Source organism: Rhinatrema bivittatum, chromosome 2 (genome assembly GCF_901001135.1).
Source record: "Rhinatrema bivittatum chromosome 2, aRhiBiv1.1, whole genome shotgun sequence".
Lineage (NCBI taxonomy): Eukaryota > Metazoa > Chordata > Amphibia > Gymnophiona > Rhinatrematidae > Rhinatrema > Rhinatrema bivittatum.
The window spans coordinates 493,716,787-493,742,327 of record NC_042616.1 but is presented as its reverse complement, the minus strand read 5'-3'; the positions used below and the strand labels follow the sequence as shown (position 1 = coordinate 493,742,327).

At 43.3% G+C, this 25,541-nt stretch overlaps 1 protein-coding gene across 1 annotated transcript in view; it reads left to right on the top strand.

Moving 5' to 3' along the window:
- Window positions 1–25,541, top strand: part of LOC115083340 (collagen alpha-1(XXI) chain-like) — a 178,615-nt gene that overhangs the window by 78,139 nt on the left and 74,935 nt on the right. The window contains exons 11-12 of the mRNA XM_029587142.1: window positions 23,876–23,929; window positions 24,515–24,568. Coding sequence (XP_029443002.1) covers window positions 23,876–23,929; window positions 24,515–24,568 — 108 coding nt within the window. The remainder of the gene's footprint in view (window positions 1–23,875; window positions 23,930–24,514; window positions 24,569–25,541) is intronic.

The window sequence follows — 25,541 nt, the reverse complement described above, 5'->3', positions numbered from 1 at the left end:
GCTATATTAAGTTCCAAGAATTACTGTAGAGGTGGGATTGGGTTTGAGTCTAAAAAATGTACTTTGGGAAAAGTGGCACAAATTTAGGACCGAGATCATTTTCCTAGTGGGAGGGGGCTTGGAGACCATGGCAGCAAGAAGGACCCTATATAAGTCAAACTTGCAAGAATTTCTTTAGCATTTAGGATGCTTATTTATCTAGTCTGCTTTTCTACAGATTTGCTAAGTCCCTAAGTGTACCAGCCCACGATGGGAAAGCAGGATTTAAATTCTGGTCACTTGATTTCTAGCCCATTACACTAACCTCAAGGTCATTCCTCCTTTCTATGGTACATCTTCTCCTATCATACTACTATTACTAAGAGGAAGTATTGTGGATTAGGGATGTGCATTTATTTAAACAAAATTGAAAAACTTGATGAATGAGCATATTTTTATTTAAAATTAACCACATTTTTTTTTCTGAAAAAGAAAAATTCATGAATTTTACATTTTTGGGAAATAGTGTGCTCTATTAGCAAATAGGGTGCACTATTACCAAAATGGGCATCCAGTGGGACCAGGCCTCAGATTAGTCCTATTGACAGGGCCCAGCCCGAGGGCTAGTTCCATTGCCGAGGCCCAGGCCCAATACCACAGCCCACCTGAGGCTGGATCCTGTCACTGAGGCCTGGGCCCAATGCCGTAATTTGGCCAAGAATGGGTCCCATTGCCATAGCCTGGGCCTAGGACTATCACAGAGGCCTGGCCCTAGGCCGAGGCCAGATGCTGGAGCCCAGCCAAGGCCAGGTCTTGTTGCCATGGACCAGGTCTAGGCTTTGGACCTTCTCCCGAGGCCAGGTCCCATTAATTCGGCCTAGGCCCAGGCCCAAAATTGGAGCCTGGTCAAGGCCAGGCCTAAGTCTAAGCCTAGGCCTAGACCCTGGGAATTCTCCCAAGACCAGATCCCATCACTGAGGCCAGGTCCCGCCCAAGGCCCAAGTTAAGGTCTGATAATGAGGCCTGTTCAAGCCCAGGTCCAGGTCCAGTCATCGAAACCCAGGCCTAGGCCGAGTCCCGTCGCTGAGGTCTAGGTCCAGACCCAAGGCTGGGTTGTGTTGCTAATTCCCAAGCCAAGGCCTAGGACCGGGCCCATACCTGACACGGAGGTCCAGCTGAGGCTGGATCCTGTCACCGTCCTCATCAAATGACATTTTCTGCTGACACACCTCAGTGATATTACTGCAGTGCCTTCCTCCCAAGCAGAAAGCACCATATTGACATATGTCTGTTGAAATGTATGCAATCTAAAATGTGTGCTTAGACTGTTCAGAAAATTTGCAAAGCATCTGGAGACTGGCATACAAGGTTCACAGGCTTCAAATTTATTTAGAGCTTCAGAAAGCAAGTGCAGTAGATATCAAACTGAGTCTCCGGACCCGGTCTGTATTTCACCAGAAGGGCTGAGTCTGGAGGGACAAAACAGGTGAACAACACCTTATATCCTTCAGTTTATAGCATGGTAGTACTCAGAGAAGCCATAGAAGCCATGTACAAACAGAATTGGAGGCCTTCCGTGGGCTTGGTTGAACTTTAATGGGATAATGCTGAATATCAGTGCTATCCAACTAAAGTTAGCCAGGTAAATGTGGTCATGTCAGATGATGGTCCTGAAGATAGCCAGATAGCTTTATCCAGGTATCTTTATCTGGGTAACTTATCCAGATAACTGGGTAACTTTACCACTTACCAGCCCAATGTGTACCTATCTCTTTGGGGCCAATATTCAATAAGCTGATGAGAGGTTCATATTCAGAAGCATTTAGCCAGATAACTCAGAAGTTATCTGATAAACAGGTAGATTTCAAAAGTGTTGCTCACGCAAAAATGGCCCCATACACACGTATGTGGGCCGCACACGAGCAACGCAAATTTTAAGAAGCCGGGAAGTACATGTGTCAAGATTAAAGAGGCAGTAAAGGGACATGGACATTCAGGGTGGGGCCAAGACTTACGTACGTAACCCCTGAATTTTGCAAGGCTGACCATGGCAACGCGCACCATGTTACCTACATAACTTCACTACGGGTCCTGATGAGGTGCAAGTCTGGAGGTTTTGAGCCAAATGGATCCCAAACACTGGAGGGAGGGGAGGCAGAGAGAGAGAATCTGACATTCTATAAATCTCCCACTGTAAGAAGGGCACTTTCAACTCAGGGCGGGTTTGGGGGTGTTACATTGCTCTGCCTAGGGTGCAAGGGTCTGTAGACTCTTGTAACACCGTCCCCCCTCCCCCAAAACCTGCCCTGATGTGAAAGTGCCCCTCTTACAGTGGGAGATTTATAGAGTGTCAGATTCTTTCTCCCTCTCTCTCTCTCCACTTGTGAGTACGTGCGTAAGGCTCCAACACGTACGTAAGTGATCCCTGTGTACTTGGATGCACAATACAAAATACAGCATTTTTTTGATTGTATACCCAATGGGGCAGATTTTTAAAAAATACGCGCGCGCGTACTTTGGATTTTAAAAGATACGCGCGTAGCCGCACGTATCTTTTAAAATCCGAGGTCGGCGCGCGCAAGGCTGTGCAAAATCGGCAGCCTGCACGCGCCGAGCTGCGCAGCCTCCCTCCATTCCCTCCGAGGCCGCTCCGAAATCCAGGTTTTTACGCACGTCCCAGGGCTTTGCGCGCGCCGGCGGCCTATGCAAAATAGGCCGCCGGCGCGCAAGTGCCCTGCGCGCGTAATTCCGGCAGGATTTACACGCGCAGGGCTTTTAAAATCTACCCCAATATGCGTTTTTATGGATGCACGTGTGCTCCTTTTAAAATTTACCTGACAATGAATATTTGGGTACCTATCCAGCTAAATTCTAGCCAGATATCTTTTCATCTGTCTAAAATTTGGACAGCTAAGTAAGGGGACGTTCCGGGGACATAACTGGGAGATGCTGAGTTAGCTGGGTAAGTTATCCAGCTAACTCTGGTTTACTCATTCACCTGTCCTAAAGTTAGCTGGATAAATTTATCCAGCTAACTTTAATAAAGCTGTATGTATTCAGTGGCGCTACTATGCTGCTGAATATATAGATTAAATTAGCTGGATAAGTTTATCCAGCTAATTAGCTGAGCTACACAGTAGCTGAATATGGACTTCTTAGTATACAAGTAATCCAGCTAAAAGTAATTGGATATCTTGTCCCGTATATTCAGTGGGAGAAACTTGGACTGAGACAGGTAGACTCTCTTTAGCATCTGTCTCATCAGTTTGTGTGTTTATATATCTTGGACAGCAGTAAATGAAATTGCTGATCACTGTGGGGTAGATTTTCAAACCGCGCGATTTGGCCTACTTTTGCTGGCGCATCAGGCGCAAGCAAAAGTACGCTGGATTTACGCCTCCCTCCCTCCCGGAGGGAGGCGTAAATCCCCGCGTGCCAGCGGGCCGCTAGCGCGCCGGGACGCAACCTGGGGGCGGGTACGGAGGGCACGGCCATGCCCCCGGACAGCCCCGGGCCGTAACCATGCCCCCGGACCCGCCCCCAAAACGCTGCCGACACGCCCCCTAAACGCCGCGACGACCGGGCCCGTCCCCCCCCCCAACACGCCCCCCTCGGAGAACCCCGGGACTTACGTGAGTCCCGGGGTCTGCGCGCACCGGTGAGCCTATGTAAAATAGGCTCACCGGCGCGCAGGGCCCTGCTCGCCTAAATCCGCTTGGATTTGGGCGGATTTAGGCGAGCAGAGCTCTTAAAATCCGCCCCAGTGCCTTCAAAAACGCAAGATAAAGTTAACCTTGCAAACTATTCTGTATTTGGCTGGCCTGGCCAGTTTTATCTAAGGAAGGACCAGTGACCGACAGGACCTTTAAAGTGTCAATGTAATTGCCCACAGTGCATCAACCAATTGCTTCCTCAGCTCTTCTTCCACACCTCATCTCTTTTCACTCCCCTGTCCATTCCTCCTTTCCCAGCTCCTCTCCAGCACAGCAGCAGCACCTGGGTCATGCAGCAGAGAAACCTTGAGCACACGTGCGCTCACAATCCCCTCAACACCCTGCGGTCCCTCCTCCCACAGGGGAAGTTGTGCTAGAGGAGGACACGGCACTGCAGGGATTGTAAGAACATGTCAACTCACGACCCCCTGCTCCAAAACCAAGTGTTACTGCTGAACTGGAGAAGGACCAAGCCCAGAACCAGCTCGCATAGCTCCTGCTTCGCAGAACACCTGAAGTAAATGGAGGTGTGGGGGGCGGGGGAGGGAACCTTTATCAAGATTGCCAATTTGATCAAAACTAAAAAGAAAAGGAAAAGTTGATAAAATGAAAAACTGCCGGGTATTACCAATCGTGCTGAGAATGTGTCACTGCCTCACAGGTTACAGAAAAACATACTGTAGGATATGTGTGTTAAGGCTGGTTTGTATAGCTCCCCTAGCTCCCATTTCATTTTCTTTTTATCCTAGCAAAAATCACTTCACTGCATGCTCTTATTGCCAGGTCATGATGGCCTCACTTTCTGGACTGTTTCTAGCTTCTCCTCTCTCCCAGATTCCCTCCCAGTGTACAGAGAGTATCCAGTCCATGCTTCGCATTCATAGACTTCATTTCCTGCAGCTTGCCCCTTCTGAATAATTTTGGGTTTGTTTTTTTTTTTTTGGGGGGGGGATCGTGACCTTCCAAATCCCACCCCCAGTTCTTGTTTTGAATTTATTTAATTTATAAAATCCTGCCCATTTCCAGTGTTACAGCCACAAAGTTATCATGCTTTGGAATATAAGTGGTTTTTGTAAGGTCCTCACCTATACTCTTGTCATGTAAAAGTAACATTGCAAGCATCATTAAGTTTTATGTTCAAACATTTTTACTGAATAAAATCAAACAAAATAGAAACCCAGTGTACATTTGTACATTAGGAGCACCACACAAAAATTCAGGCAATTCACGCAATCCCATTTTTCCTCTCTTCCTGTAACAATAAACATTAAAACAAGAATCCCCTCAATCTCCACTCTATATTTATACTCTGTTGCAAAAAATACCAGAATATGCCCTGTGCACTGAATTCAGATTAGTGTCACGAATATGTTAACAACCAGGGTGCATTGATCTCTGAATTACACTCTACATAACCAGTGAACTATTGAAAGAAACACAATTTTATTTCATCTGGTACATCACTTTCTTTCCCTTGGTCCTACCCACCCATGATCCATCCCTCCTCATAGGCTTCCTGCTCCCTAGCCGAGCCCCTCCCTCCCTCTCCTATTCTAGATTTAACAAACATCCCCCAGCTTCTATCCATTCCCAAGCCTGTCAATCTAATATGTTTGTCTTCCTCAATATATTTATGTCTTAAACAAATATTTAAAACCCCTCCTTTTTCAATTAGGAAAGCAGACTGCATATTATGCATGCTTCCTTCAGCTGATGAAAGTATTCACTGCAAAGATAGGATAAAAAAGTAAAAATTCCATGCAGTCCCGTGATCTCCTTATCAAAATATTGTATTACTGTGTGCAAAAGCCACCGGTCTTACTGATACACCATAAAGCTCAAGGGGTTAAATATTACATCAGTCTTCACAAGAGAGTCCCCTGTTTCTGTACAATACTGGCAATCATAGTAAGAGGTGAAATATTTGGGTCCTGCTCTCAAAACAGTTTAAATATTTTTCCTTGTTTCGTGTCTATGGGAAAAATATGCTTGCATGCACAATAGAGCTCACAGAGAAGTTGCACTTAAGAGTCCTAGGATGTGTTCCTAACTTAATTAAAAAGGTTTACGAATGCCCTGCTCTTCTGCAGGGGGAACCAGGACCTCCTGGAAGGTATGGAATGCCAGGATCAAGTGGATTGAAGGTGAGATCTAACATTTTATTATTATCATTGTGTGTATCCAAGCTATCAAAAATGGTAAAAAAAAATAAATAATAATTCGGCTTCACAATCATAGGGAATGATGTTTTGTAGATAATAGGATAAAATCGGAGTTCCAGTGGCACATGCTTAGATCAGAAGAAGCTGCTGGCAAAATGTTCATGTTGGAATGCTCTCAGGCTCATTTTTTAATTGTTTAAGTTATTACATGGAATTTTTCATACAACAGAGCTCTTGTTGCAATTTGCTCTTGTTGCAATTTTTTATCAAAACTATTTTCAGGAGGACAGGTAGTACATTTTGGCAGGTAGACTCCCTTCCGTCCAAGTTATCGCAGGTAATGGAGATCGAAAGTTCTATTGGCAAGATTGCAGATAGGAACCAGTACTCGCTCCACGAGGGCCCATGTTCCTAGAATCCTTTACAGACTCTCTTTTACTCTAGAAGCCATTCCATATACAACTATTGTGAGTTCTTATTACAGACTGTTTGTGGGAAACAGTGCTCGCCTATGGCTCCAGTTCCTAAATATACTGAAGACCCTCTGTGGCACAGAGACCATTGCAGACATCTACTATTGTGAGTGTACCATCTTGTATCCAGTATACCCTGCCTACTCACTAGTACTTCAAGTCTCTCTCTACAGCTCAGCGACCCAGAGATTATATTCCAGTATTAGAGGGACTTCAGCCCTGCCGAACACATCGACTAATTACTGCCACCTATGGTGGTCCAGCATCCAGCCTAATAAAGAACTATTGGGGTAGATTTTATAATTTTGCGCGAGCGTGTACTTTTGTAGCCGCGCGTATCATAAAATCCGGGGTCGGCGCACGCAAGGGGGTGCCTGTTCCCTCCAAAATCCGAGCGGCCTCGGAGGGAACTTTCTTTCCACCCCCCCTCCCCGCACCTTCCCTTCCCTTCCCCTACCTAACCCCCCCCAACCTTTTGTTGGCAGATTTACGCCTGCTGAAAGTAGACTTAAATCTGCGCGCGCAAGCGGGCTGCTGGCGCGCCATCACCCGACCCGGGGGCTGGTCCGGAGGCCTCGACCACGCTCCCGGGCCGGCGCCACACCCCGGTCCCGCCCCAAACTGCCCCCTGGCCCCGGATACGCTCCCAGACATGCCCCTCCCCTCCCCTTTTACGAAGCCCCGGGACTTACGCGCGTCCCGAGGCTGTGCGCACGCTGGCGGCCTATGCAAAATAGGCGTGCCGGCGCGCGAGGGCCCTGCGCACGTAAATCCGGCCGGATTTACGCGAGCAAGGCATTTAAAATCCGGCCCATTGTGTTTATCTCCTATTCTAGCCTAGCCGGTGGTTCCTCTCATGATATCCTCCTGGGGGCGCTGTCATCTGCCATCAGCCCAGGGATTCACCATTTCCTCCAAATGGTCATTCTTTACACTATTATCACTCTGTGGAAGCCAACCACTACCGACCACTAACCCCGCTTATGGAAGTATTATATAAATAGCTACCTTCTCTTTCTATGGGACTTGCCAGCAGCCTATATATAACAGATTGCTACTCCGTAGCGGAGGCATGATAGATTGCTATCTTTGTAGCGAAGTACAGTATACCTATTGTTAGCTCCTCTCCTCAGAAGAGTATCATTGAACAGATTGCCAACTCCTCTTCCTGGGGAGTTGATCCATAACAGATTGCCATCTCCTTCCTTACAGGAGCATCTAACAGCAGTTCGCTAACAGATTACTACTCCGCCCTCCTGGCGGGGTAAGCATTACAGATAGCTAACTCCTCCCTTCTGAAGAAGCAGATCATGACAGATTGCTAACTCCTCCCCCTTTCAGGAGAAAAGCAGAATAGATTGCTAACTCCGCCCTCCTGGCAGGGTGAGTGATAACAGATTGCTATCTCCTCCCCTCTGGAGGAGGAGAGCGTAATAGCAAGGAGGTCAAGGAGACCACAGGGCAAGGCAAGAAGGCCACAGGGGCCACGCAATAGCAAGGCAAGGTGGGCCAATGCAAGGAGTCAAGGTGACTCAATGAAGAGGCACTGAGTTGTGGGAGATGCAGGGCTAAATAGGGCTGGCCTTGTTGAGTTATGGGGTTATCAAGGAGGTGACTAGAGCAGGAGAGAGCATGGCTCTGTGAGGACCTCTGCTGGTGGAAGGGGTTGCCTAACAGCCAGGATTGTTACAATTATGATAGTCTCTGTTTATTATCATTCCTTTCTGAAAAATTCCTAACATCCTATTTGCTTTTGTGACTGACTGCTGCTGCATACTGAAATGAGGATTTCAATGAATTGTTCATAAGGACTCCAATATCCTTTTCCTGGATGGTGACTCTTAATATGGAAATTAGCATTGTGTACCTTAAGTTAGGATTATTTTTCCCTATGTGCATCACTTTGCACTTGTCCACATTAAATTTCATCTATCAATTAAATGTCCGGTCCCCCACTCTCACAAGGTCCTCCTGCAGTTTCTTACAGTCTGCTTGGGTTTTAACAGCTTTGTATATTTTTTTTGTTATCTGTATAACCTGGCCTCAGTCCCATAAAGCCCTAGTTTCCCTCAACCGGGGTGGAGGAATACTACCTATGGTTCCCATGGATTGGGGGCCGGAGGCCAACTGGGCAAAGGTTACCTCCAAATAACTCAAGAGCCAGATATTCAGAACAGTATTTAGCCAGATAAATCCAACTTATCCAGCTAAGTGGTGCTGCTGAATATCTGGCTATGGTCAGTGGGCAACATCTGGCTAAGTATATAGCTTGTTAAGTCAGGGGTGGGAAATGGGTGTAACTATCCAACTAACTCTGGTTAGGCCACAGGGCTGTTCTAAAGTAAGCCAGATAACCGGCTAACTTTAAGATCGCTGGGTATATTCAGTGGTACTGCCCAGCCACCGAATCACCCAGCAAAGTAAGCTGGATAAGTATATCCAGCTAACTTGCCTAGCCACATAGCGGCTGAATATTGCCCTCTCAATGTCCACACAAAAATTGGTGCGCCAAACAAAAAAAAAGTTTTATTGAGAAAGAAACCAGATCAGCAGTAAACAAAATTCAAAGTCCACAGCCAAACAGCCAAACAGCAGGAAGAACAGAAGTTCAGAAACAAACGTTCACAGTCCAAATTTCCCCTCACTGAGCTTCCAAATGTCCTCTTGAAAATTCCCAGTTTACTCCCAACCATTGCAGAAATGGCCCAAGACAACTTCTTCTCCCTTCCTACAGGCAGTTGAAGTTTTACAGTTCCTATACTGGAGCTCCATGACAGGACCCAGCCTTTTGTTGTCTTTCTAGCCCTCAGCACAGCTACTGCTCACTTACTTCCAGTTTCACATTTCTTCAAAACGTCTCTGAGTACCTGAGACAGTATCAGTTTCCAAGAACTCCCAACACAACTCCAGTCTCAAATCTCCCACAAAATCTCCACTCTGTGCATCATGGGAGGCAGTTTAATATCCCCAGAGATCCCATCCCTTTCGAGGAAGAACAACCCTGTCACTCAGCTACAATACATGCACATCCTTTGAACCCCTTCTGAACCTTCCTAGCAAGAAGATCCCCCATTGTAAAAGATGGGAAACCTCTTCAAAACACTTTTGACCCTTAGGTGAACTGTTCAAGCTGGAAGAATCTACATTTTAACACATAAAACACATTCTACCACCATCTAGTGGCCAAGCAGCAGCCATATCTCTCTCCCTCCAACTCGAGTGCAGAGGTTACAGCTTATCCAGAACACAGCAACATGTATGCTTCAACATTTTGAAGTTTAGGCATCATATTTTCCCTGTAATGAAATATTTGCATTGGCTGCCAACCTCTTTTAGAATTGATTTTAAAATTTTTACTTTGATTTTTAAACCATTACATAATATAGCTCCAACATATTTGGCAAAATGGTTTATTGCATATGTTCCAAAAATAAATGTATTTATTTATTTATTTGATCACTTTTTATATACCGATATTCGTGGAAGCTTCATTTCGGTTTACATCACAAGTCAAATTAAAATCCAGTAATGCATAACATAATCAATTAATATACAATCTTAAAAAAGCATTTAAAACATTTTAAAATAAAATTACTATAATTCATTAAATAGGATTTAAATTCTAATATCAAAATAATTCTAACTGCCCATAAAATAATGATTAGTATAATAGGTAAAGTACAGTGAATTAAAATTTAAAAAGTAAAACATAACATTAAAATAAAACAAGAGGGACCGGCCTGACTATGAGAATGCTTGTTCGAATAGCCATGTCTTAAGTTTCTTCTTAAAAGAATGTGGATGTGACTCGAGCCTTATGTCCAAAGGCAATGTGTTCCATATTTTAGGACCTGCTAAGGATAGATCTCTGTCTTGGACAGTATTTAAATGAGCTAATTTTGGGGACGGTATGGATAATAATGCCTTGCCAGAAGATCGTAAATTTCGCTGAGGATTATGAATATGTAGGGCAGCGTTCAGCCATTCGATTTTTTCACCATATATTGTTTTATGTATTAGGGTCAAACATTTAAAATGAGTTCTATAGTAATTGCTGCTGGTTAAAAGCCGAACTGTGGCATTTTGTAGAAGTTGTAAAGGGCGAATCGATGATGCAGGGAGGCCTAATAGGGCATTACAATAATCTAATTTGGAAAATAGAAGAGCCTGAAGGACTGTTCTGAAATCACTGGTGTGTAATAAAGGTTTTAGTTTTTTTAGGATTTGTAATTTGTAAAATCCCTCCTTTACTATGGTTTTTATGGACTTCTTAAAATTAAATTCGCTATCTAAAATGATGCCTAAATCTCTTACTTCGTGAATAATGGTTTGAGTATTTTGTATCGATGTTATTTCTGATGTTGTCTTATCATTAACTTTGTTTCAAATTAGTAAAATTTCTGTTTTGGAGTGGTTTAGAGATAAAAAAAATATCTGTGTAAGTTATTGTTGAATGGATTTAAAATATATATTCCACGGGTACAAAGTGTTTTCAATAGAACCTTCTATAAGAAGTAAAATTTGCGCATCATCTGTATAAATAAAATGTACAAGTCCTAAACCGGCCAAAAATTTACAGAGTGGAGACATGTAAATATTGAAAAGGGTCAGAGATAAGGACGATCCCTGAGGGACTCCAAAACTAAGATTAATTAAATCAGATTCGGCAGAGCCTAATTTAACTTTATATGCTCTGCTGGAAAAATAAGATTTAAACCATAATAGTGTAGTGTCTTCTATGCCAATCTCTTCAAGTCTATTTATCATTATGTCGTGATTGATAGTATCAAAAGCCGATGATATGTCTAGTAAAATCAGCAGATACAATTTCCTATTATCTAGGCCTCTTAACACAATGTCGGAGAGCAAAACAAGTAATGTCTCTGTGTTAAAAAATTTTTGGAAACCGAAATGAGAAGGATAAAGTAGGTGGATGCATTCCAGATAATCCATCAATTGTTGGTTGACTACCTTTTCTATTAATTTTGATATAAAAGGAAGTGTAGAGATAGGTAACAAATTAGACAGATTCTAACTGTGCTATCTTTAAAATTGGCTTAACTACACCACACTTTAACAAATCTGAAAATTTGCCTTCAATCAATGAAGAGTTGATATCAGCTAGAGAACTCGCTATGATATCTGGGACGGACTGAAGAGTTTTTATCGATATGGGGTCAAGCAGGTGGGAGGCAGGATTCATCTTCTTTAGTAAGTTTGCAATTTCTAAGGATAAGACATTATTGAAGATGGACCATTTCAAGTTCGGGTTGGTAGGCAGAGAAATCTGTTGCAGAGTAGAGCTGGCTAAATTGCTGATTAGCTTACGGATTTTTTCTTTAAAGAAGCAAATTCGTTTATGGATTCCTACATTCAAACAGGTAAAATTAGTGGAAAAGAGAAAGAAAAGGCTTTTTTATTTTATGGCTTAATTATGTGGAATTCTGCCCTGAGAGATGTTCAGTCTTTAACAGATTGTTTGAGTTTCTATAAGCATAGTAAAGCTAAAGTAGCTTTTCAATGATGATAGCTTCATAAATTTAGAGAGTATATTTCGTAGCCATTGAGGAATGTTTGCTATTTTAGTATTGTATTGTATTTATAGCCGAACTTTCAGAACTGTCAGGGGGTATGCCATTTGCACATGCGAGTGGGTGCATGGAGATTTATGCTAGTATTTTACAAACTATGGGCCTCATTTTCTAAAGTATCACAGGCCTGCGATACTTTAGGTAATGAGGGGCGGGGGGCTGAAACGGGGGGCGGTCCTGCGCTAGCCGGCAGCGATCGTACCGCCGCAGTGTGATCGCTGCCGGTTTCGCACCCAATAGTGCCACCATAGAAGGTGTAGCTATTGAGCGCGAAATAGGACGCGAAAAGGCCCTTACCTTTTCGTCATCCACGGCGTCTTCGTGGAGTCGGCCCCGGTGACGCCCCGACACCTCCTCTTCCGGTGCCGACTCCGCCCCCATCTTGGTATCGCACGCGATAAGGGACTTTTCGCGTGTGAAACGTTAACATGTTCCCTCTGACTAATTCCCCTAACTCTTAAACTTGAATCTGTATACGAGTTAACCCTCCCTGTCATTGCTTGAACTGGATTGCATTACTGCAATTGCTAACTCCTTATTTGATTTATTATTTGCTAGACCTGCTATTCCCAAGTCCAATTATTGACTTGCGTACTTTAGACTGTAACCTTTATTCTTTCCTTGATGTAATTCAGTTTCTTTGTAATTGTGCTCGTCACACGCTTTGAACTCTCATGGTAGAAGAGCATGATTATAAATAAATTATAAATAAACAATGATGGTGATAATGATTTATGAACCCTGCCTGGAAAGCTCCTAGACAACCCCTTTTTCCTCTGTTAAAATTTAAATGTGATACTGCAAGTATGCACGTACCCTCAAAGTTTAGAAAATATATACATGTGCATATGCTACTTATGCATGCATATGCTATTTTTACACATGCAGCCTCCATATAACTCTTTGAAAACTCACATATTATTGTTTTATTATTTCATTTCTTGTAATGTTTTATTTACCGGTAATTTGTTTTGCAATTTCATGTATTTTATATTTTATGTTATATGTAGGGACCTTCATTTTCAGTTTCTATTTTATTTTTCCTGTAAATTTCAATGTTATAACAAAACAAAACAAAAACAAATAAAGCTTCTCCTGTGGATTTTAACAGTCATTTTTCCAGTGATTAATTTTTGTTATAACATTGAAATTTGCAGGAAAAAAATAAAATAAAAACCCAAAACAAAGGTCCCTAGTTATATGTTATACAAGTCTGCCCAGAGATATTTTGGAACGGATGGTATATAAGTCAAATAAAGAAAGAAAGAAAGAAATGCCTAAATAGATTTCATTGCATGTGCAAATCATTTACAGTACTGGACCACTCAGCATTTAAGTTTTGATTTCTTTGGTTAGTAGATAGGTAAAAAAAAAAAGGGATTATAGCCAAAGGAAAATTGTCAAGTCTATGTTCTTTAACGGAATATGTTTTAGGAACATTTTAAGAAAACATCCCATAATGCTGTTTTTCATCTTTCAGGGCGAGTCAGGCCATCCAGGCCAGCCTGGGGCAGATGGACCTCCTGGGCTTCCAGTAAGATGTTTCTAAATATCTTTAAAAAGAGTTTCTGGGGGTTTTTTTGTAGCCTTTGGAAGAAAATAGAGCAATGCTTTACACTGCTTTGTAACTAGGACGGGGCTGCTGCCATGCTCAACGATCGCAGATTAACTCGAGGCTTAAAAATTCACGCTGTGCTTGGACCCACTCACACTAAAATAAAAATCAAAATGCGGCCTGGCCCCAAGGCTCAGACCAGAGCGCTGTGTTGCAGCACCATGGGAACCAGGGTCCAATTATTCCTATCCTCTGGGATTGGATAGACCTCAGCGTGATATTTAGGCGGTGTGCTCGGGCCCACTGCTGTTACTGTGACCCCCCCACCCTCCAGCTCTCAGAATGGCTAGGGCGCCATGAGCCACCAGGTCATGTCGTTTGGGGAGGAGGGGGCGAAGATAAGATTAAAGGGGAGAAAATGTGAAAAGAAGAGGAAGACAGGTTGCTTGGGGGAAAGTGGAGGAGTCCATGAACACACCATTATCTTCCTTTCAGCCCAAAACTATTATTAGCCTATTGCTGCTTTAGACTATTTGATGTGAATGATGTCATCCAATTTGATGGGCTTAATGTGACCTGTTTCCTTCCTAGTAAGTACATTTTCACAGCTGCTTTTGCAGTTGGAAATGTTATTTTTAACATTGACTTTTCAAGGGGGATTTATTTATTTATTTGTTTATTTTTTACCCAAAAACTGAACTTTGGTGATATCACAGTGAATGAAAATGTTGAAAACCTTTTGATGTGACTTTTTGTCCCTGGATCGATCTTCATGCAAATGATGATATACTCACCCCAGAGAAGTTTGTTTGTTGCAGTAGTTTAGGATAACATAGAAAACAAGTTTTTCCTGCATCTACGTACGGACAACCAGAAGAACATGCTTCTTCCAAAGAATAGTCAGATTGAGACTTGGTTATTAAGAGATAATGAATAAGAAAAATAACCACGAATAGGAAAAAAATGATAAAATAAAAAGCCTCATAGAAAGAAAAAGGCCTAGTGAACAAAAGCCTAGCACCAGCAGATACCTTCTCTCTGCTTCCTGACAAAAACTGTAAAACCAAATGTTAATTTCCTAGTGCACTAAGAAATCCAAACATGGTAGCATAGAAGCGAAATCACTTCACTTCACCTCCACTGCATCAGATTATAAATAATTATTAAGCAACACACTCTAGACATCAACAAAAATAAAAGTGATACCTTTTTATTGGACCAACTCAATGCATTTCTTACCTGGTGGCCGATGGTCTAACCCTAAGAATTTCCCACACAGTTAATGATCGCTTTGCAGAAATGCTTGCTACCCATGCAAAAGAGCTGAAACTTTTGAATGACAATTTGCTCCCAGGATGGCCGGCTAAAAGATAACTACACTTCAATGAAATGTAATTATCTTTTTCTGTGAAAACTGGTGTGCAAAGATATTTTTTTGTGTGCTGGCTTTGCCTGGTTTTGCATTGCAGCAAATCATTATTAATGAATTTGGAGAAACTCTCATGCATAGCAGACTTCAAGTGAAAACTGGCTGAAAGTGGCTAGCAAGGCAAAAAAACAAATATGTGAAAAGACCAAAAGTTTGCTATTTTTGCACATTTTGGGCATTTTTACATTTTTTTCCCCCACACATAGCCCCTTTTCACAAGTTTAGTACATGAATCTTTTGATGTCTAGAGCTACACTCCTTTCATGCTTTGAGCTGACGGGAAAACTTTCAGAGGGGTAGCCATGTTAGTCTGTAGTAGCAAAAATGACAGTGAGGCTGGTGGCACCTTACTGACTTACCAATTATTTGAGGCGTGAGCTTTCCAGGACAAGAGCCCAGTCTGACGTGATGAAGGGAGTGTGCCTCAAAAGTAATCACAAAAAGGACGATATTCCTGGTAACTTTTGGAGTTAATCAAACAAAAAATGAGATTTCAAAATGTCCCCCTGTTCCCAAGCTAAATTTTGTCCTGCTAACCCATTACCCAGAAAAAATTTAGCCGGGGGAAAGGTGCATCGTGGAAAGTATTCTGGAGATGTGGCTAAACTTTTTAACCGGTGAATGCTGATATTCAGTCTGGTTGGAAAAATAACTGTGCTAAACTTAACCGGGTATAGTCAGTGGAACAGTTACCCAGCTAAGTTCTATGGAATATCCAGGTAACGTTACCTGAGTAACTTTCTCAGTCACCAGCCCATTCAGACAGTAACTTTTAAACAGCTGTGCGGGTGCACATGTACACGTGTATGCCAGCTTGCAGTAATGGACACAACCATTTTATAACATACGTGGGTATTTGTGCACATGATATAAAACAGGCCATACACGTGTACATGTGCATGCAGTTTTATATGGATGCACACAAGTGTGTGTAAATGCCGTCTCTACTGCGTAAGTGGGAGGATTTTAGTACGTGAGCCGATGCAATTACCAGTTTCCCCAGTCATTCCCAGTTCGCCCTGTTAAAGGATAGGATTTCCTAACCCCCCTAGTTAATAAGTCTTCCTTTTACCCTTTTAGCCCCAACCCTTAAAATGTCACTAACTTTCCTAGTTTGTTTTTATTTTATTTAATTTGTTACACACCATCCATAGCAGAAGTAAATTTACATAGATAGGGACCCCGGTGCACGCTGGTGCACGAAAATACTGACTCGCTGGTTTCATTCATATTTCCTGGAACAACTATGCCCTGCCAGACCATGACTACACCTGCCCCTTTTTGGTTAAAAAAAAAAAAAGTTTGTGTACTTTTTAAAATCTGCATGGCGTGCGCCAGCCTGACTTCTGCACGTTTCTTCCGGTTTCAGCACATGTATGGCTCTTAAAATTCACCTTTAAATATCTCCCTCACAGTTAAGTTAGTCCAATAAAATGGTATTATCTGCATATATTCTGTTGACCTTTATTTCTGCTTACTCAAATGATGTACATAAGAACATAAGTTTTGCCATGCAAGCCCGGCATCCTGTTTCCAGCAGTGGCCAATCAAGGTCACAAATACCTAGCAGGATCCCTAAATTCAATAGATTCCATGCTGCTATCCCAGGGATAAGTCCATCTTCATAATGGTTTATGGACTTTTCTTCCAGGAACTTGTCCAAACCTTTTTTAAACTCAGCTACACTAATAGCCTTTATCACATCTTCCAGCAATGAATTCCAGAGTTTAATTAGGCATTGAGTTAAAAATTATTTTCTCCTACTTGTCTTAAATGTATCACTTATTAACTTCATTGCATGCCCACCAATTTTTGTACTTTTTGAAAGCATAAATAACTGATTGGCATTTACCTGTTCCACTCTACTCATTATTTTATAGACTTCTATCATATCTCCCCTCAGTTGTCTCTTCTCCAAGCTAAAGAGTCCTAACCTCTTTAGCCTTTCTTCATAGGGCAACCACACTACTTTATCTTAGTGGCCACTGGCAATCTTAGGAAACAATCTTTCTAAACTTTATCCTAACCTTATTATGCACATAGTTGAGGTGAATACAAAATCAAGTATTTCTCAAGTATTTGCGGTTGGAGTGTCGCAAGCATTAAACACAGACCCACCTTGTGTCAACATCTGGTCCATGACTCACTCAGTGCCCACTTTTCCTTTCTAATGACTGTTTCTCCAGCTTTCCATCTAGGTAGCGTCTGATCATCCAATATGGCCCAATAACCTGCAGATGTGCAGCAGGCTCAGCTCACTTCCATGGAGTTTGCAGGCTTACAAGCCTGAACAGAAGTTATGCCAAGCAGCAAAACTGAGAACATCTGGGGATGAGAATAGGGCTCCATGTCATAAGAAACAGGTGAATCCAGTCTTGGTTTTATCCCATTGCATTCAGGGACTTGTAGTTCTGATTTTCTTAGGTAAATTAATGGGACAATCAGAACTACAAATCCCTGAATATAATGGGGGTAAAACCAAGAAAGGATTAGCCTATTCCTTATGATATGGAGCCAGGTGGCAGCCCTAGGTGAGAGGGAGATCAGCTGAGGTGTGAGGAAAGGTTCAGGACAGAGAAGAGATTTAGCTGGGGAGGTGAAGAAGGGCAAGGCAGATTGGCTGGGGGAGTATGGAAGAAATGGTGAGGTTGCAGAGAGGGAGGAATAGAGTCCTTTAGCACTGACATGAGGCCTGCAGTTTTTTCTGAAGCTACTTTCGCTACCAAAGCAAAGTTTTATTTGGTATAAAAATTCACCATTTGGTCTCTTTACAGGAAGGCATGTGACTGGCAGTTGTAGGATTATGAATGCAGTGAAAGTAAATATACAAGAGCAGAAAAAGCTCAAAGTTTAGAGAATCTTACTAAATAAAAGGTAATGACCCCCAGTCCTAGGCTGTGATAACGGAACAGTTTTCCTTACTCTTTGTGTTAGGGTTTCCAAGGAACACCTGGGCTTCCTGGATCAGTGGGCCAACAGGTAAATATAAGGATTCATTGTCTTAGTTCTGAGATGTGAAGAGCCAAGTATACTTACCACATAGATAAAAATGGAAAAATATATTTTCATACTGTACATTTGTACATTTCTCATGTATTGCTTCATGCAAGCCTCTCAGCCTACAGCAGATAGCATCCATGTAGGCCCTTTCCCCACTCAGAGGGTTTCCGATGCATGCTGCTGCCCGGCAAACTTTCCAATCCTAGGGATATTAATACTTTTATCCAGTTTAGAACATCTTGCTGGTAGTTTCTTTAGATTCAGGCACAACAAGTCCTCTGCTCACACGGTCCTCCTCAGATCACAGCTCCTGTACATTTTCTCCTGCACTTGTTGGATCTCCCAGAGCTGGGGAGTCTTGCATCTGCAGCAGGGGCAGAAGATGTTTTACTGCTTCATAAACTTCCACTGAATTCTTCTGGCATAGTCATGAGGCCAGGGAGATAATCTTCTCCCCATTCACCATCAGCTTCCTGAGCATCTTGCTTCTTCTCTTTCCAAAGGCAAGCTCAGAACCTTTTTTTTTTTTTTTACAGGAGTTCTGTACTACCCCCTACTGGCAAAACAAGAAACCACACCCTTATCTCTGTACTGGAGCATGCTCTATACCATGGAATATACTTACTTCTTACTAAGGCATCTCCATGTAAAGTCAAGCAAGCCCTACATATTCTGTATAAAATCAATGCAATACAAAGGTTAACACTGTGAACACTGTGCTTACTTTTAGGGGGAGAGAGGCATTCCTGGGCCAAAAGGGTTAAGAGGGCTTCCAGGACCACAGGTAAACCTTCTTCTTCTTATTTATACTTCAGTACCATTTACAGTAGGCAGCATTTCACAACAAAGGAATGATATGAACCCAAAAATGGAACTCACCGCATCTGCAAAAGCAGCAGAAAAGATGTTATCTCCATCCCCATAAGACTGCAGTCAAAGAGAAATGCCGATGGGGCAAACATGGCGGGCCCTGTTGGAGCAGATGTACTAATGAGGCATCAGGTGTAGCAATTTAAGGCCGATGCAATAAAGTGGGCCCAGCCTAGCTCACAGATTTACCTGCGATTGGACGCACGTTTTGGACGCTCTAGACTAGCACCTGATGCAATAAGGAGATTAGCGCACCCATACAAATGCATAGCCAATAGCGCTCATCACGTGTAAATTCCATTAGATGAGGCTATTAGTTACCCCCCGATGCAGAAAATTGCTGGGTGCCCAATGTACACTTTTTAATGTGGCTGCACAATATATACATGCACAATAGACACGCTCCAGGTCGATCATGTCCCTTGCTATTGTGTGTGTACATTGTGCGCTCAGAATTTGTTTTTTTCATGAAACCGTTACATTGTACAACCTGAAGTAGGATAAAACAGACGCTCATATTGAGCTCCCATTGCTAATCCGGGCACCCGATGCATATGAGCACTAGGGTCACAAATCTTTCCTAGCACATCTTTTTTTACTGCAGCAGCTCATTTAAATATTGCATCTGGTGCCTAGGAGACGTGGTTGTGTGCACATTAGGAAAATGGGCTTTCAATATGAGCACCCGTTTTTTTGCACATCTTCATTCATTGGCCCATTTGTGAGGGAGTCTATAAGAAACTCTCTCGACTACCCTAAGGGACCAGGCATAGCTTTCTCGCCTGGTCTTCCTTAAGATCCAGACCTACAAGGAATCCTGGGTGAAGGGAGGAGCCCCTCAACCCAGTATAAGAACTCAGGGCCTAGAAGGGTTAAAAAGGCCCCGGGGAGCAGGCAGGAAGCCACTGTATGAGGCAACCTGCTATGTGTGATATCTCTGTGTTGCCTGAACTTTAAGATGAGCTGCATCATTTGTTTGTTTTGTTTTGCACTTCTTTTTCACTGTAAATAAATTGCACCAAAGGAAGCAGCCAGAGTCTGCCGCCTTGTTCCTGCTGGCTATTTCCAAGCCTCTATTGCCCAAGTTACCACACAGTTATACAAAGTTTCTATGAGAAAAGTCAAGTTTCTGACAAGTTTTAAAGATGGAGAGATGTGGAGGGGGCCATGTTGCTATATGTCATGGGAAGAATTCTGTGAGTGATATTTCACACACGGGTTGATTCACCCCAGTGGATATGAGCCTCCGTATGGTGAATAGCAGCTAAATTCTTTACTTTTCCTGAATATCTGCTGTCATAAAAGGGACTATGTGGCAGCTACTCATGGTGTTTGGAAGAGGCAATATGTTGTTTGACTAGATCAGAAGAAAGCTATTTGGAGCCTGTCTATACTCTCTAATACTGGGCAACCCGGGTCACTTGGAAGTACCCAGTAGATCCCTTCCCTGTTACTCATTCCCAGAAATAACGGGTGACAATCCCTGTGTCTGCCTGGCTAATAATTAATGAACTTGGCCTTCAGAAACCTGTCCAAATCCTTTTTATACCTAGCTAAATTATTAACCTTGATCACATTCTACAGCAAAAAAAATTCCACGGTTAAATTGAATGTTGACTGAAAAAAAATGTGTTCTTAATTTTTTTATAATCTGCTACCAGTTACTTTCATGGAGTCCTAGCACTATTTGACAAGGTAAATAAGTGATCCCTGTTCCATAGCTCTCATGATTTTATAAACTTCTATCATACCCCCTCTCCGTCATCTCTTCTCCAAGCTGAAGAGCACTAACTTGTTTAGCTATTCTTCTTAAGGGAGCTGGTCCATCCCCTATCATTGTTGATGCCCTTTTTTGTATCCTTTCTACTTCTGCTATATCTTTCTTGAGATGGGGGCGACCAGAACCGCATGTAATATCTGATCTATACAGAGGCATTTTAATATTTTCAGTTTTATTGTCTGTTTTTTTCAAATAACTGCTAATGCTCATTTTGCTTTTGTGATTGCTGCCACACACTGAGCTGAAGATTTAAATATATTATCCACAGTGATTGCCAGGTACTTGTCTTACATAGTAACTCCCAATATGGAACCCAGGATTGTGCACACATAGTTAAGGTCCTCCTACAATTCCTTACAGTCTGGTCCTGTTTTAACTTGTGTCATCTGCAGATGTGATCACATCATTCATTGCTTCCCTTTTCCAGATCACTGATGAATAATTTAACCAGCATTCATTTCAGAACAGATCCCTCGTGCTTTCCACTATTCACCTCTCTCCATTGGAAAATCTGGCCGTTTAATCCTACTTTTAATTTCCTAAATTTTAACCCGTCACTTGTCCATAATAGGACATTGCCTCCTATCCCATGACTTTCATTTTCTGAGGAATCTCTGATGAGGAACTTCATCAAATGTCTTCTGAAAATCCAAACACTCTATTCTGTTCTGTATTTACATAAGAACATAAGAACATGCCATATTGGGTCAGACCAAGGGTCCATCAAGCCCAGCATCCTGTTTCCAACAGTGGCCAATCCAGGCCATAGGAACCTGGCAAGTACCCAAAATCTCCCCCATTCTTCAGAAAGGAGACCTGTAGTCACCCCTCACCTACCATCGTGAAGCATTTGTTGGGGAAGAGAGGAGCCCTGCAGGTCCTCACTGTCGGCAGGCGGAGCTGGCTGGAGCAGAGGCCCAACAGGAACTTCACTAATACCAGCTCACGTTCCCCTTAAGTTGAGCCCTTGGGTGCCAGGGCCATCTGAAGTTAGGCGTAGGCCTCTGTGCAGAAATGAATCTATTACCAAAGAGACAGTTGGCCAGCGGGAAAAGAACAAAGTCAATCCAAGCAGAGCGGGGCAGGCAGTAGACAACAGAGATGAGAATAGGCCGAGGTCAGGGCGGGCAACGTTCAGCAGGACAAGAAGCAAAAAGAGGTCCAAAGTCAACCCAGAAATCCAAACAAAGATGAAAGCCGGAGGTCCAAGCTGAAAAGTCAGTCTGAGGAAGGAAGATAAGGCAGAACAACAGGAAGACACCGAAGACAGACGAGGGACTACCAGACAAAACACAGGAACTCTGAAGAAGCAGGAAGGGACTAGGAACATGAAGACAAGACAATGAAACAGGAGCAGGACCAGGACCAGAAAACAGGAACATTGTGGAAAACAGCAACTCCAAGGAGTTCGACCTATTGCCGAGGAGTCCAAGGAAAGTCCAGGCAGGCTTTATATACCAGGGGCCCCATGGTGTCATCAGGAAGCGCCTCTGCAGGATTCACGCCACTGGCCCTTGAAGAAAGCTCAGTCGGAGCGCACGTGCACGTGTCTAGGGAAGGCCCAGGGAGCAGAGCAAAGGAGGGCTGCCTGTTTCAGCAGGTACAACTGACGCCGGCAGCCCCCAGCTCACCTGGCACCCTGGAGCAAGAATCTTCCCCCAACGCCAGGAAGTGCCACGTCGGACTAAAACCGACCAGGCCGCCACGGGTGGCGGCACAGCACACAGTGGATGCTGCCCCCCTTGCTGGGACACAGTGCATCCGCCTGGCCAGCTCAAGGGTGAGAGCAGCGGTCAGCGGGAATAGCCCTTGGACCGCCGAGCGTAACAGCATTTCCTCTTTCAAATATAAGTTGCAGAGACCCTTTTCATGACTCGGCTGAAATTACAATTTAAGTATGAATTCACCTCAGATAACAGGAGAACAATTTAATTAATAACTGCTAAGTCACTGGCTTACAAAAGAAAGATGCCAAACATCCTGTAGAAGAATATTTTGCCTCAGGGCTAATGTTGTTGCGATCCCTCCTGTGCTGCGCCACAGGAGGTATCTTACCTTCTCTTCTGGAGGCCGCTCCGAAGCCAGGGCCTCGCCTGCGAACTATCCAGGATTTGCTCCAGGGCCTGGGAGGCCTAGCTGTTTTTGAGGCCAGCCTGTGGCTTGCATGGCTCTGGTGCCCTTATGGCCCTGGTGCCCTTATGGGGACATGAGTGCAATTGATAGCTCCCAAGACCGAGGGGAAACGTGCAATTTGATAGAAATCCATCATTATTTGGTGTTATTGCTGTCTTCTGCTAGGGATGGACATAAAGTGTTGAATCTTCCTGAGCAAGGCAACCAGGACCTGCTCTATACACCTACAGGTGGCAGACTGACTGATTCCAGATGTGACCCCTAGAAGGGACTGGAAGGTGCCGTAGTAAAAAAAGACAAGGACAGTAGTGACCTTTACATGTACTGGCAAGGCAGGGCCCCTTTGGGTGGTAGGTTGCAGCTCCTGTTCTAACAGCTGGCATAGGTACTGTCTGTTTCCTTGTTGAAGCTGAATCTGCACATGACTTGCTCCTCTGACAGATCCAGAAACTACATCCTAGTCCTGTAAACTCTGAGTAAAGGGTACCTCCTCCTCATTTTCTTCCTCCTTTCTTTTTCCATCCTCAGCCATATTGATCCGAGTACCCATGCAGCTATTAGTATCATATTATTGAAAAGGGACTCCCCAAGAATGAGAAACCCCCTCAATATGTAGGTACAACACACTCTCCTATTCCTGTCTCAACCCTATCTATTCCTGTAAGAACCAGTCTACACCTGATTATCTTATTAAATCAGTGTAACCGTCTTTAGCCCTGATTCACTAACTGCAAGCCACATGGTATGTCCCTATAAATCTCCCAGAGTTCCCCCAGTAAGTCCCATTCTGTCCCTGACACACTCCTTCCCACCCCCTGACCTGCTTCTGTGCCCACTCATCCAGAGAGATCAGCCAGGCAATGGAAAACACATAATTGAAAATTTGCATTGCCTCACGTAAACATGCAGAAGCTCTGCGTCATAAGCACACATCCCTTATAAAATACGTCATCCGCGTGTATGTATGAAGCCCGCCCAACACCCCATTTCTTTGTGTATGCATATATGTCCACGCATGGCTACATATGCGCACGAATGCCGGCTTTTAGAAATATTGTTCCCACATGCCCAGTGCACATGTGCGAGAATCCAAACATTTTCGTGCACGCAGACCTTTTAAAATTCACCTTAAAATCTGCTCTTTTAGAAAACTTATTGTTTGCATTTCTCTGTCTGGACATTTTTTACAGGGAAATCATGGCCCACCTGGTCCGCCAGGATCAGAAGGACCTAAAGGAACAAAGGTATAGTTTGCTGAATATCTTTGCACATTATAGGAGTTATTTTCAAAGGCATGTGTGTGCCTGGCAGGTATTCAAATAAAAAGGCACATGGATCATAATTTTGTGCATGCTAAACAGGCGTTCTGGAGATGGAGTTGGAGTGGGAGCTCAGTTTTTGATTTTTGAAAGTATGCACATACACAAAGTTGCAGATGCTAATTAGCAGGTGTAACTTTGTACGTGTGGGCCACACTGGGTTCCGCGTATCCCCCACAAAGTTTTCAAAAAGCGGATTTATGCAACATAAAAGCCGCTTTGAGTATTCAGGCTAAAGCGTGTGGGTAAAAAGTACCGAAACTTAAGCCTATGCAGGCTATCTGAAAATGACCCCTCTCTATCAGTGTCAATTAACATAATCCCTGGCCCTTATGGAAACCTCAGGCAGCACGGAGCGTGCTCTGCATTAGTAAAGCCAGAAGTCAAAGGTTGCACTGTGAATGAATTCAGCCTTATAGCATGTGAATGTGAACCACCCTCTGTGGCTCAGAACTGGGCCCGGTTATTCAGTATAGCTATTAACATATGGTATGCTTCATGTCTATTTAGGGGAATGCAGGTGATCCAGGACTGCCAGGCCCCGCAGGTGTTTCTGGTGGTAAGGTGAGTATATCTCTCTGGCTTTTGAAGACTGTGTTTCTGACCTCTCCTGTAACAGCGGGCTGGGGGGTGATCAGCTATGCATTGACCAGAAGGAATATAAAGAACTCTCATGCTTTCCTTTTCTTTATTTCAAATGCTTCTACGTAATTCATTGGAGAGCAAGCAGTTGTACGTGAGATTGCTTTATGTGCTTTTAAGGCTTTAGAGGCTAAGAGATATTACTTGAGTTTTGCAAGTAAAGGCAAGATAAGCCCTTTGACCCTGAACCTAAAAGTTGGACAAAAGCTTAATAAGTGAATCCAGCACAATGGAATGTGCTCTAAACATGTCTTTATTCCAATGATATTACACTTTACTGAGAGCAGGAAAACATGGAAAATCTAAATGAAACTGCCTCTTGGTTGAGAGTCCCTAATGCAGAGGTTACAGCAAGTCCCAGGGCCACATTCACCAATCCAGATCTCTTATTCTTCTCACAAATCAGACGTCTGACCCTGGTGCCAGGGTTCCACCGGCGAGGAAATGGACTAGTCTCCGGGGTCCTGGATGGTATGGGTGGTCTTTATCCACATAGTCTCTTAAGCTCACTCCTCCTCATGTTCAAAGACCCAACTGGTACTCTCAGGGACAGTAATTTTAAAAGAAGCGCAAAGGAGCCCATACACGTGCATATGGGCACGTGAGCGAATATACAATGGAATTTTAAATCATGTGCTCATTTACATGCATATGATTTAAAATACACCTACCACGCATATGTGTGTCCTAATATTAAACGGTTACTTGAGCAAATGTAAATCACATATCTTCCTTAAGAAACTGGCAGCTTTAATGCGTGCAAAGAAGCAAATTTTAAAGCATGCATGTGAAGAACATTCCCATTTTTACCCATTAGTCCACCAGTTTGCCCTGTCCATCTCAATGTCATCTGGACTCCTCTGGTTCTTCAGCCTGCAATCCCCCCCAGTTAACC